Below are 13025 nucleotides of genomic sequence, written 5' to 3'. Positions count from 1 at the left end.
GGTTGCAAATGGAGTATTGGGAGCTTCTTTCTTCATTTACTTGTTCTTTAATATGATCAATGTTTTTTTTTTCCCTTAAAGAAACAAAAATGTTGTAAAGTATTTGTTAAATCAAGGAGCTGATGTTAACCTTCGTGCGAGAAATGGATACACAGCTTTTGACCTGATAATGCTGCTGAATGATCCAGGTATGCTATTTCAAAATGCTGTGGAGAAATGTACAATATAAACAAATATACTTTCCTTCCAATCTAGAAAATACATTGCAGTTGCTAGGAAGTATCTTCTCATGTCTAGGCTGGAGTGGACCAAAAAAGGACCCTGTCTGAAAGTGGTGAGGTTTGAGTTAATTGTTTGGATGAATGTATAAGTTTACAGGGATAACAGATTTTGTGCATTCCTCTTGCCTTTGGTTCTGAAGATGCTTGAAAACTGTGCTTGTGTGTCACCAGAGCCAGCTGAGTGGCATTTGATTGTGGGGGCACTGGTATTTTGTAGTGTCATTAGCACAGAGCTATGAGCTGGAGCTAGAAATTGCCCCTTGACAAAGAGCAGCAAAGGGACAGGACAAAGAGAGCCCAGTAGGAACAGAACTAGGGAACTTCTGGCTGAACCTCCAGCTAGTTCTCTAAAGGCTGAGAATAAATCACACCTCAGGGTTCAAGTTGCTTGTGTGGGAGTGCTGTAGGACAAGACAGCATGCTTTGGGGAGGCTTGAATGAAACACATTTAGTTTTTGTTACAATTTGTGTTATATCTACAATTTGTTATTGTCAACCTTCCTTGGTACCTGAATTGATTTATCTGAAGCCAAAACGCATTATTGCTAATGAAGTCTCTGAATTTACTTACACCACGTTATGGTGGTCTTGGTTACTAGCAGATTGTTTTCTATGTCAAAAGTAGATCATTAATAGTACAACATTTTAGACAATAAATACAGAGAATTATTTTAGAACTAACTTCTGTGACAGAATAGTTTGCTACTTCTTTCTCTCTCGTTCAGTTCTCTCTGCCTTTCTGAAAGTCCTACCTGACTTCTGTACAAAAAGCAGATTTACAGAGTTTTTTTTTGCTTTCCTGTCATGCTTGTTCTTTTTTCATCCTCTTACTTTATTTCTTACTTCTTTTTTGTCCATCTTTTTTTCTTACCATTTCTTTTCAGTCCCTTCATTGTCCAGGCTGAACATCTTCTTTCTCTTTGGGATTTACTTTCGAACTTCTTTTCTGCAACTTACGCTTGAAGAAAGAATATTCATTTTTCTCTACTCTCTTCTGTGCCAGGTGAGAAAAGGGAACATGTCAATATTGTTCTTAACTTGTAAAAAGTGTGAGGGAGGGCAGTTCACTTGGTCACATATGACTGTTTCCAGCTGAGTAGTATGCTTATTTATAGTGATAAATACCTTTAGAGAGATGATAAGACTGCAGCCCAAATTGTGGGGAGAAGACATGAGAAATAGATCAAGAAAGAAAAGTTTGGGGGTTTATCTGCTTTGTGTTTGAGAGGTAGATCAATTGCTACTTGTATGTGATTTACAGGGAAAATTCAGTGGATCATACAGGGAAAATGTCAGTGGATGGGTTTTAATTTGGGAAAGCAAAACAGGCCAAACAATATCTTAATTTGTTTCCTTTTAGATACAGAGCTTGTAAGGCTACTGGCATCAGCATGCATGCAAGTAGATAAAGACAAGAATAAACTGAACAACAGATCATCTCTACCTTGTTCCAGAAGCAGGCAATCCTTAAATGTCCCAATGTTGCCAGATGACAAAGGAGGCCTAAAGGTAAATATATTCATTCTTGATAAAAACTCATTAATTCCTGTAATGTATAAACAGAAAAAACAATTGCTAAGAAGGGTTTTGGATCTAATATGTAACTGGGTTTGTTGGGGAGTTGTGTGTGTTTCTGAATTCCTTGTTGACAGTGTGTTCTGGTTTTGTGGAGCGTAGCACACATTCAACTTCCATTTCATCAGGTAGCAAGGCAATGGGAAGAGTTTGCATTCAAGCATTTTAGTGCCTAGAAATAGATCTCATGATTAAGTGGAGGGTATCATGTTCATAAGTTTGGAACTCAATTTCCATTAGGATCTTGCTTTTAAATCTAGACAGAGGGTAGACTCCTTCATAACCATAAATGGTAACAGGCTATTGACATTGAAAATTAAAAAGATCATAGCAGAGATTTTAATATGAGGAGTTGTCGAGGAATGTGCACTTCAGGCTTACATGCCATCTGGCATGCTGTATCCTTTACTCAAAAATGGTGGTGTTCCAATAGGAAACAACATGGAGTTAGAATAAGTGTATCCCAGGTAAACAAAGGTACTTCAACTTTCATTGACTGCAAAAGAGAAGGAAGAAGAGTTACTTTTGTTGTCCTTGCCATTGTTGTTGCCTATTTCTGGGCATCAGTTTATTTAGTGAATAATCTTTCATTATGGTATATGTGTGGTGTACCTCAGAATTTCCTGGAGTCTGTGATGTCGTCCCTTAAGTATAAATATTACCAGGATCTTGAAAAAAGTCATGTTAATTTCCAGACTATTTTTGACATGAATTTTAAAGACCATTTAAAGTTCTGCTTCAGCTCAAATCTGTTTTGCAGTTTTAACTATGAAGGAACAAGTGGTTGTTTTCATATGATTATGCTATCATTCAATATGACACAACTTCATTATCAATTTAGACTCAGCTATTTCACTTAGATGGGAAATTGTCAGAATAGCTTTTGGCTTTATGGAATACCAATCAGCAATGGATTGGATTGCAACCCTTGCAGTGTTATGACACAAAGGCTTGAATTAGGGTCATAAAAGATTGTGAGGTGACAAAAACCCCAACTATTTGCCAGTGATAAGGATATAGGCACAATTATTGGCACGAATGTAATATTCTGGAATATTTAAATATTTGGCCTCAAAACTGCAGAATATTACAGTGCTTCCGAGTCATAATCAAACTTTTTTTCAGCAGAAATTGTATTCTGTATAGTTCTATAAAAAATATAGCCCGTAAGCCTATGTAATCCATTCTCCCATCACTTCCTAATGCTTTACTAATCAGACTGTCTGACCATGAGTATCTTACATATCTTACTCTTCTTACAAATACTCAAAAAGAGTAAAAATTATATTTTCAGATTTTCTGGCTGGAGGGCAATGTCATAACAGTCATGTCTCTTTGGGCCAGCATGTGAAGAGAGGACTGCGGTGAGGGATTTGTAGCAGCAGTATTTCCATGTGGACAGCTGCTCAGTGATGAGCTGGAACTGTAAACAAAAGATACTTATGGCAACAGCCAGTACAGCATTTTTTGTCTAGATCAGTGCAAATGACTGAGTGTGGGGTCTGCAGGATGATGGAAATGTGAGAATGAGAGGGAATTCGTGAGGCTCACTTGCCTTAGCATCAGGAGACAGAATAAACATGCCAAGAACATCTTTGACAGATGTTCAGTTCGCTCTTCTTTCACTGTGGTGAACAACATTCCTGTATCTCATGGTTTCTCCATCAGCACCCAATTCCACTGCTTGATGCCTTTTTGGGTCAGAATTTTTTTCATCCTGAATTTTTTCTTTTGTTGCCCATTAAATTGATTGAGTCTCTTTCAGTGGTCACTTCATTTTTATAAGAACTGTATAAATACTTAGAGAACTATAATATTCAGTCTTTTTTTTCTAGTCTAAACAAAATTGATTAATGCAAATTTCCTTGTTTGTATGTTTTGATTCCTAAACTTTAGACTATTTCTAGTTTGTGTGTTATCTGTCAAGATGAGGATTCTAAAATGAGTGATGAGATTCTGACCAAGGTCACATTATCCCTTAGTGGCCTACGAAAACTACATCACAGATGTGTTTCCTGTTACCAGTGAAACTCACTTTTTTTTGGCAGCAGTAACACTGTGCATCTATACTTAGTCTCTGCTATGTTGTAACTGATTTTTTTTTCTTTAGTACACCTGCTTTGTTCCTTGCTTTTTTTCCCTTCATTAATACACTTGATTTCGTCTTGCATGCCAGCTTGACCTTTACTGAAAAATGTCAGTTTGGCAGTATTTAAATTTAGAGTATTAAAGGTGCTTACAAAACTGTCTAGATGGATGTCTTCCATGGACTGCAGAAAAATACTTTGTGTTTCATTGTTGCAGTTTTTAGTGAACAGTCCCAAACCTATTGCACAAATTATGTTCTCCCAATTTGAGAGCAAATAATTCTCAATTCGTCTCATTTTTTGGCTGTGGTCTTTTCCCTTTATTAATTTTACTTGAACCATATTTTTCTCAAGTGTTTGATGAATGCTACATGAAATAGCAATAAAAGCTTTAATAAAGTCAAGCTGCATTCCAGCTTTTCCTCCCTTCTGCTCACTTGACTGGTTACTCTGTCAAAAAGAGATTCATTTGATAGAGTTTATTTTCAACAAACCTATGCTGGCTGTGACTTAGGAGCTGTGATGACATGTGAAGTTTTTTCAGTTATGCCTTTTCATGGGTAAGCATTTTAATCAGTCAGTTTTTCCTTTTCAGTAATTGTATGTTTGCCTTTTGCCTGCTTTCTCTAACTTCTTCCATACTTTTTAGTGAAGATAATCAATATTTATTCAGAGGTCATGTTGCCTATAATTAACCTGGGGTAATTTTAATCAATATTGTCTGGTTCTGATTTGTGTAAGCTCATTTAAATACTCTGTTAAGCAAATGCACATATATTCCCGCCTTCCTCCTGTTAATGGTACTCATATTAAAACACCTGTTTACAGGTAAGCTGCTTATAAAGTTTAAAGAAAATAAATGCTTTTCAGTCTCACCTCTTCTTGATCACTTCTGTCTTTAACTAGTAGACTTTTTATTTTGTGATGTGTTTCTTTTATTTATAATTAGTGCGCAGTATCGGCCCCTGTGCCTTTACCTGCTGATAACATAGTGGATATTCATGATCTCATTCTTCACGTGCAAGGGCTGTTAACTGCTTTCTTACTCTTCTTTCTTTCTTTCTTTCTTTCTCATGCCTCTGTGTGACTCAACATAGGTGGGTAACCAAGGCAACCACCAAGACACAGCTGAAATGTAAGGAGAAGATTTATTTTGTTACCTCAACAACAAGGCTGGGTGCCAGAGACACAGGGACCCAGGCTCCAGTGGGTTTAGCTCATCCTGTAGCTAAAGGATTCGGGTGTGGCTTTGAGTGTGTTACCTCTACATGGGAATTCTTCTTCTCCAATCAGGCAGAGGATGAACATATTAGGCACAATAAATGGAGTTTTCCACACCTACATTTTTAGCATTCCCAGCTGAAAGGTCACTGAGCAGGAACCCTTCTCTCCTCCTATTTATTTTAATGCTTTCCTCCCAACAGCCTCAAAACCTTGTCCCTTTTCCATATGCAAAAAAATTATTTCCTTTTTTTTTTTCTTCCTGCCTGTTCTTCTTCAGGAAGTTACACTCTCAATGTCAGTATTAGAGCAGTGTGAATTACCAAATTCAGTTTCTACTTTAGATATAAATTTTTTTGGAGCAGAGATTTCCAGTTCTCCCCTTACTCTTTTATTCCTAGCATTGTTACAAATGCCTAAGGTATTTCTGAAATGGCACCACCATTTTTCTAGTTCTTTGATACTGTTGCCTTCTTCCACTACTGCTAGATTTCAGCCTTTTTTTTAGACACTACTTTTAACCAGAAACAATTTTTTTTACTTGAATGCCTCAATCTATTTAAAGCCCTTTATTACAGCTTCTGTACATATCTGACGTGTTAGGGGTATATGGAGAGGCTGCAAACTCCTACAACAGCAAACTAAAAACTCCAGAGATCAGACCATCGTGCTGTGAACACTAATAGACAAGATGAACCTCTCCAGTGTCATTACTTTCTTGCCAGAGAGCAGTGGTTTTTGTCTGGTAACACTGTGGCTGTATTTACTGCATTTTGGTAGTTTGTGGTGTGAGTGTATATTTAGGGAGCAGAGCGCTGTGAGCAGGAGTGACAGAGATGATGGGCAGTTGGAAGTGATCTTTCTTACAGAAAGCAAGGTAGCTTCAGTGACCAAAACCAAGAAGTGCAAGCACTCTCTTTTGTAAGCTCATTATGTTAAAACTAGATGAACTCCCAGTTCCTTTTGGAAGGTGAATAAGTGCTGAACTGTGGGTTTTATTGCTTTCTCAGAGCTATTTGTCTCTCTTGCCTTTTTTCATCAGATCTTTGTTGCTGAAAGTAATGGAAATCTTTATTAGTTGTGACAGTAAAGAGATACAGAGGTCTGAGAACTCTGTACATTACTAATGCTCTGTTCAGATCTAAAATGTTTTTAATTGTCTTCTGCTACAAGAATTAATATGTAGAGGATAAGTATAAAAAAATTGCAAAGACATATATCAGTGAGTAGTTGAAAATTATTAAGTGCCAAGAGGAGAGAAGAATATGTATTGTGAGAAGGGGTTGTTGCCTGAATTTGCTATCACCTAAAGCTACCCTGATCAAGTGTTGTTGCTTTAACATTAGTTTTTTAAAAAAGTCTTCCAGAAAGAGAAGAAGAAACTTTACTAAAAAACAATCAGAAGGTACTTAAAATCTGATTTACCTAGAAGCTACTTAATTTTTGGTGCAAATGGCATAGGTTTTGTACAGTATAGAGAAATATCTTGCTGAAGACATGAAGCAACTTGCACTGTCTGCCTGTAAAAATGTGCAAGTCTGTGAATATTTGAATAAACTTCATTTTGAGCAAAGTCCTTTTGCATAACAGTTTCCACATATGTGATATCTGTATGGATGGAGGTTATAGGTACATAGTCCTAAGGTTTATATTGTTTTCACAGCTGCTATTTGCTTGCCTTGCTCTTTTTCAGTTTATAGTCTTGCCAGTCTGGTTAAATTATCTGTATAGCAGCACTGTATGGATTGTGGGTCTTTAGTTTGACAGAAATGCTATCAGAATTCTTCTGGTTTGCGACTGGTTTTGAAAATCTTGGCGAGAAGCTTTGATGCATATTGCATAAGATCATATGCACTCCTCTAAAAAGCAGAGAATAGTGATGCCACTTTTACTCTCCAAAGAGAGTAAAAATCAATGGTGAAATTGGAAGTGAATGGGAAAATTAAATATTTTCTATGGAGCTGCAAAAATTCCCTATTCAAATTGCCCTAATACTTCTATCTACTTTGCCCTTCCAGATATTGTAGAAAAACATTTTAAAATATTTTCCAGGTAAAAAATAACGGCAGAGATAATTTATACACATGCAAATTACACTGAAGGATTCTCTTGGTAGCTGCAAACCACTTTAATATTGCTTTTTAGCTTATTTCAAAAAGTCCTTGGTAAAATTATCACTTCTGTAAGGATTGCTTAATTATGCATCTCTTTTTCTCTTTTTCTTTCTTTTAGTTGGAATTAAATGGTTGTGTCTTCTTTTCAATCTAGTCCTGGTGGAACAGAATGTCCAATCGATTCCGCAAGCTGAAGTTGACTCAGACATTGCGCCATGGATTTCCTTCTAATCAGTTTGTGCCTTTTCCGGATGAGACTGAACCATCGTTAAGTTCCACTATAAAAGTAGCCTCACAGAGTGATACAGACATCTCTGGGAACCTTGATGCTGCTACAGCTTGGAACACAAATAACAAAGCTAGTGGTAAAGGCAGAGTTGTCTTGTGGGGAATGAGCTCTTTTGGGGTGGTCAGGATGATATTATGTCTGATTTATTGGTTTAATTCTGCTTTAGCTTAATATAAGTGAAAAGATGTAACATAATTGTAGTCTCTAGAAAGAGAGGTGTTTATACTCGTTGATCATGCTGAGTACAGTAGCATTTAAGCAGGAAAATACTAATATAACCATGTTACTGTTCTTTAGTAAATGCCATTAAATTAAGACAGGTCACTGAAAAGTGTTAGTATCTTCCATGAACTAATTTGTGTAATGAAGACCAATTTATTTAAGCAAATAAATAAATAATTCTGCAAAGAAAAAATTGGAAAAGCCCAGTTTGTAAAGCACATACACTGAAATTGTACAGCTCTCCATGAAAATCCCCCACTGTCTGCAATGCAGAGTAAGACATGACTTAACTTTAGTTGAGGTGCATGAGAGTGTCACTGGAAATCCTCATACTGTGTGGGTACTGAGGGTAAAGCTGTTGGTTTTTTAAAACAATGAGCTAGCCTTAGAAACATAAGTAGAAACATGTAAACAATAAATCATAATTTATGTATTTTTCAGGTGCAAACACTGTGAAAGGAGGAAAGGACGATGAATTATTGACAACTATGGTATGTTGCAGTGTTCTTGGTGTTTCAGCCTAATTCAGAGGGTCATGTGGCTCCCATAATTTTTACAGTTTTTTGCCTCCTGTCCAAGTCACTTCTAGAAAAAAGAGCTTGTTTGTAGTCACTAGACATGGACTGATAGGCTTTGATATACCAGTAGTTCTTAGACTAGAAAGTACTAAAAGTAACTTGATGTGGAAGCTGTACTGACCTCTTTCAAAAGTTACCTATACCTTTGTTTGATCAGCAATGAAATAGTAAAACAGATGGAACAGCTGCTTAGTTGCTGACAAGTGTATGAAGGGAGGAAAACATGGATGGAACATGGTACAAAGTAGGTGTGAAATTACTAGTAGAGGCAACCATGAAATATTTAGTTTGGGAGGTGTATTTGTGTTATTCTATATCTTCTTTTGTTATGTTGTAGCTTTTTTCCTCTGCAGCTTAGTCCCTGGTGATGTCATTAAATTTGGCTGGTTATTATCTTTATGTTCTTTTGTAAGAAGTTTGAGTTCTTTTGTAAGAACTTTTGATATGACTGACTGAGAGAACTCCAGGGAGCAAAATCAGTTGTGATGGTTTTATCTCTTTCTGCAGTACACATACAGCAGGAGCATGCAGTTGCTGTTTCCAGTCATCCTGCCTAGGAGTACAGAGAGGACTGCGTTGTTATTTCTTTGGAATTTGGTTGTTATTCTTGTGAAAGTCAGCTTGAGCAATATTTAGCTCAGTAAAGGAAGAGACAGTTTCTGCCACTTAATGAGCTATATTCATTGCATCAAATGAATAAGCATAATACTGAGGGGTACCACAATGTTCACTGGTTTTTCTCTCTTGGTATTATGTGTTGTACTTCTCCTCAAATAGTACTTTTGTGTCTCATTTCTGTTCTGTTTAAATGTGTTTTCATCTTTTTACTTAACTTAGTATTTTGAAACACATCACCAGGTCCCAGTAAACTTTGTTAAGAAGTGACTCTTTGCCCCCGCCTTTTCTTTGTTTCCCTCTCTCAGCTGAGGAGTAGTGCTCCATTTACCAGGCTGCCCAGTGATAAGCTAAAAGCAGTGATACCACCTTTCTTACCACCCTCAAGCTTTGAGCTTTGGAATTCTGACCGAACCAGACTCAGCAAAGATGGCAAAGCTGAACCGATGAGAACTGCCTGGCCACAGAGAGCATTCAAGCACGATTTTAACAGCAGTGGGAACTCTGATATAGTAAGCAAACTAATTGTGTATGAAAATACTGTGTTATGGCCTGACCCTGTTGGCTGGTGAGCCGCTCTGTTTCTGATTAGAAATACTTTCAAACCACTGTTTCAGCAATAGCTTTTCCATTTAAGCAGTGCTGCTTAGGAAGGAATCTGTATGGAAGGAACATAATGAAACAAAAGTTCTGTATGAAGTGAAACAACTTAGTTTTTTGGGTTTTTTTTAATTTGGTTTGGTTTTGGGAGGGTTATTGATTTTGTATGGTTATTTGTTTTGTTGGGGATTGCTTTGTTTGTTTTTGTGGTCTTTTTTTTTGGTTTGTTTTTTTGGTTGTTTTTGGTTGTTTGTGGCTTTTTTTTGTTGTTAAGCAGAACTACCAGCAGTGTGGTAGAAACTACTCTGATTTGAAAAAAGACTAGGGACAGTAAAAAAGAATGAAAATTGCTCAATTTTTAGGAACCAAGCAGGAGGGAAGAAATATCAGTAAGACCAATATACAGACATAATATTCTGAAAGATTAGCAATAGATAAAATTGTAGCAAGTAGTGATCAAGTGGGTTTGAAGGCACTCAGCTTTAAATTGGAAGTACTGTAAAACTGGAAAAAAATCTTGATTATTTCTAGTTTTTTCATAGAAGGCGCTTGCCTGATTCTACAGTGTTTTCAGTGAAAATGCAAACCAAGAGAAAAATAGGTGATTTGTCTTGAGATAGGAAATTAAACAACCTTGACAGCCTTCTCTTTCATAGTTGGAGAAAAAGGAGAAGTGCTTACTCCCCTAACTGCAGACTGTAATAACTAGATGTAGAGAAGACCAGTCCAGAACTGTGTTTCAATGTCAGTTTTAGACATGGAACAATGAAGATATTTAGGAGGAATTTTTTTCCTCTTTCCTTTTTTTTATGTGGACACTAGCTTAATACCAGTAGAGGTGATTTAGGTGGAATAAGGCGGTATAAGGAAAGTGACATAACAGGAAGGCATGTGTTTATCATCCCAAAAAAGATAGTTGTAATAACATAACTGGATAATTGGCATGTGCATAAAGTGAGGAGCAGGGAAAGTAGGGGAGGACTAGCCGTCAGTCCTTCCGTGAGGAAAGAAGGATCTTGCTGAAGGTTTGGGAAGGAGTGAAACAGTAAGTCAGAGATGGAAGAAGTGGTTTGAGAAACAGAATAAGAAACATTAAAAAGCTGAGCTGCAAAAGCTCATATATGAAGTGTCTGGCAGTGGCCAATGGTGTAAAAGCAAAAGAAATGAAGGGGAATGTGGCTGAGGATTTGGATAGTGTATAGCTAGGTCAGTAGTGCCTCATTTAATAAAACTCAATAAAGTAGTGCAGCTGGCTGTTTAGATTGCAGGGAATATAGAAATGAAACCGGTAGAGAGAAAATTTTGTATCACTTCTTGCAGCTTAGTTTGTAAGAAACAAAGATATGATGGATGGGAAGGTGGTACCTGTTTTATAAGATGGTAGAGACAAAGCCAGAATTCTGCAGGAAAGAAATTTAATATGTGCTTTTTATTTTTCTTCCCCACTACTCATAATACTATTTATATCATATCTCAGGTGCATTATATATGATCATTTTTATTGGCCAAAGGTTAAGAATAATTAATGGCTTAATGTGGTGTCATTTATTTCATTGAATAAATGTATTCAGTATATATATATTTATATAAGTATATATTCAGTATATATGTATATATAGAATAAGATTATTTCTGATATCCCCTTTGTTCTTCAGTGCAAGTTTCAGAGCTTAGGATAAATAAAATAGCAGTTGAAGTTTGCTCTTTAGTTTTCTCAATCAAGAAAGAACAAATTATTTTTCATTTTGTTTTCCAGACATCTGTTAGCAAAGGTACTAGACCAGTCAAATTACCAACATTTGCAAGAAGACCAGCATCTCCTTCAAATTCCAATAACTTCAACCATTCTCCCCATTCTTCTGGTGGATCTAATAACATTGCAGGAATTAACAGGCATGGAGGAGAACTGCATAACAGATCAGGTACCATTTTTAATAAGAAAGTAATTTGTATCTGATTCAGTTTAAAAATTAGTGTTTGTGATGATGGTAGAAGATAGTAAACCTTTTCTGAGTGCTCCTACCACTGTAGAAGCAAAGCTTCTGTAAATTTAGCAGACACAGGATTTGACTTCAAACACTTACATAAGGAAAGAAGAGCCTCACATCTGTTACAGAAGTGCAAAGCCCATCTCATGCAGATTTTACTGGATCCTCCTGTGTGGATCAGGTGGATGCTGGCTCATTGCACCATGCATGTCATAGAGCTGACTCCTATGCCTGTTGCTTACTTTTTGTTTGAAATAAAAACCAGTTTTCAATTAAAACCAAAGCTGCAGGCATTGTACCTGGTATTTGCTGAAGACAATATGGTCAAGTGGCTTATGAAAACTATGTCCAAGGGTATGAAAGTCAGCTCTGTGTGTGTATAGACAGGGCTGGCTTCCCTCTTCTGCTACTGATCTATGTTTTTTATTCTGGAAGCTGCTGGAGAGATCTGAACCTTGCAATTGTCTCATGCTTCATCCAGTCAGTTTTTAAATGAAAGTGAATGTTTGAGAGTTAACAAACATTTCAAAATTATGGTTTCCTTTACTGGGTTAATTTTATTTTTTGTTCTAGGTGGCAGTGCAGATAATGTTTTGTCTCAGATTGCAGCCCAAAGAAGAAAAGCAGCAGGCTTATCTGAACAGAAACCCAGCCAGCAGCATAGTCCAGTCCAGTCAACTCCTTCATCTACTGTATCAGATTTGCAGTGTGCTCAAAATGTTGGCAATGGACATGTTGTAAAGGTAATGGGAAATGTAAAATTTTGCACTCCAAAATTGGCTAATAGGTCATATCTCAGTCATGGGTGGCTGGTGCACAACATTGCACAGCCAAAAAAGAATGAACACTTTCTATGTTAATGGAAGCTTTTCAGCTCTACAAACCTTACTTTTAAGTGCAAGTCCACAGAAGATGAAACCTAATAATAAAACATGATTTTAGTTTATTATTAATTTCACTTTATTGAAAAAAAAAACCAAGTAAATTTAGGGTAGATCTGCACTATTATGGTTTCTCATTATTTCTTTCTATGGACTAGATATTTCTTTCTATGGACTAGATACAGTGTTTTATGTTAGTTATTCCTGGATTTTGCCCTAAAGTGGTATAGTTAGTTTCTCTAGCTAGTTTCTCTTCAAAGGCTCAACCTGAATGCAGAGTATGACATAATTTGTACCAGGATATGGTGACTACAACAATATGCACATAACCAGTCTGCTCCACTGGTGTTATTTTTAAACAGTAGATCATCACCAAAGTCAGGTTTTGCTCCTGAGGCCATACTATCTGTGCTGACTTACTTATCAATTCCCTAGAATAGCTTTGCTCTCACGACCGGCACATTTTTGTTCACATACTTTGAAGTTCTTAACTGCTTTGTACAACATTTCTGATAGTTAAGATTTTAAATCTTCAAGATCTGCAGAGACATAAACTAGAAAGCAGGATCATAAC

The 13025-nt window shown here is 36.7% G+C and overlaps 1 protein-coding gene across 10 annotated transcripts in view; it reads left to right on the top strand.

Moving 5' to 3' along the window:
• Nucleotides 1-13025, top strand: part of ANKS6 (ankyrin repeat and sterile alpha motif domain containing 6) — a 40474-nt gene that overhangs the window by 12487 nt on the left and 14962 nt on the right. For all 10 annotated transcript variants that reach the window (XR_005627627.1, XR_005627628.1, XR_005627630.1 and 7 more), the window contains exons 5-11: nt 82-188; nt 1642-1790; nt 7433-7643; nt 8231-8280; nt 9291-9494; nt 11339-11504; nt 12144-12313. Coding sequence is in view for 6 of the 10 variants with exons in the window: in XM_039711075.1 (XP_039567009.1) it covers nt 82-188; nt 1642-1790; nt 7433-7643; nt 8231-8280; nt 9291-9494; nt 11339-11504; nt 12144-12313 (1057 nt within the window). In the remaining 4 variants the exon portion in view is untranslated. The remainder of the gene's footprint in view (nt 1-81; nt 189-1641; nt 1791-7432; nt 7644-8230; nt 8281-9290; nt 9495-11338; nt 11505-12143; nt 12314-13025) is intronic.

This window comes from Passer montanus, unplaced genomic scaffold, assembly GCF_014805655.1.
Source record: "Passer montanus isolate IOZ18808 unplaced genomic scaffold, ASM1480565v1 scaffold24, whole genome shotgun sequence".
In the NCBI taxonomy this organism is placed as follows: domain Eukaryota; kingdom Metazoa; phylum Chordata; class Aves; order Passeriformes; family Passeridae; genus Passer; species Passer montanus.
Note: the sequence above shows the minus strand (reverse complement) of the source record. Positions and strands in the feature narration are given on the sequence as shown.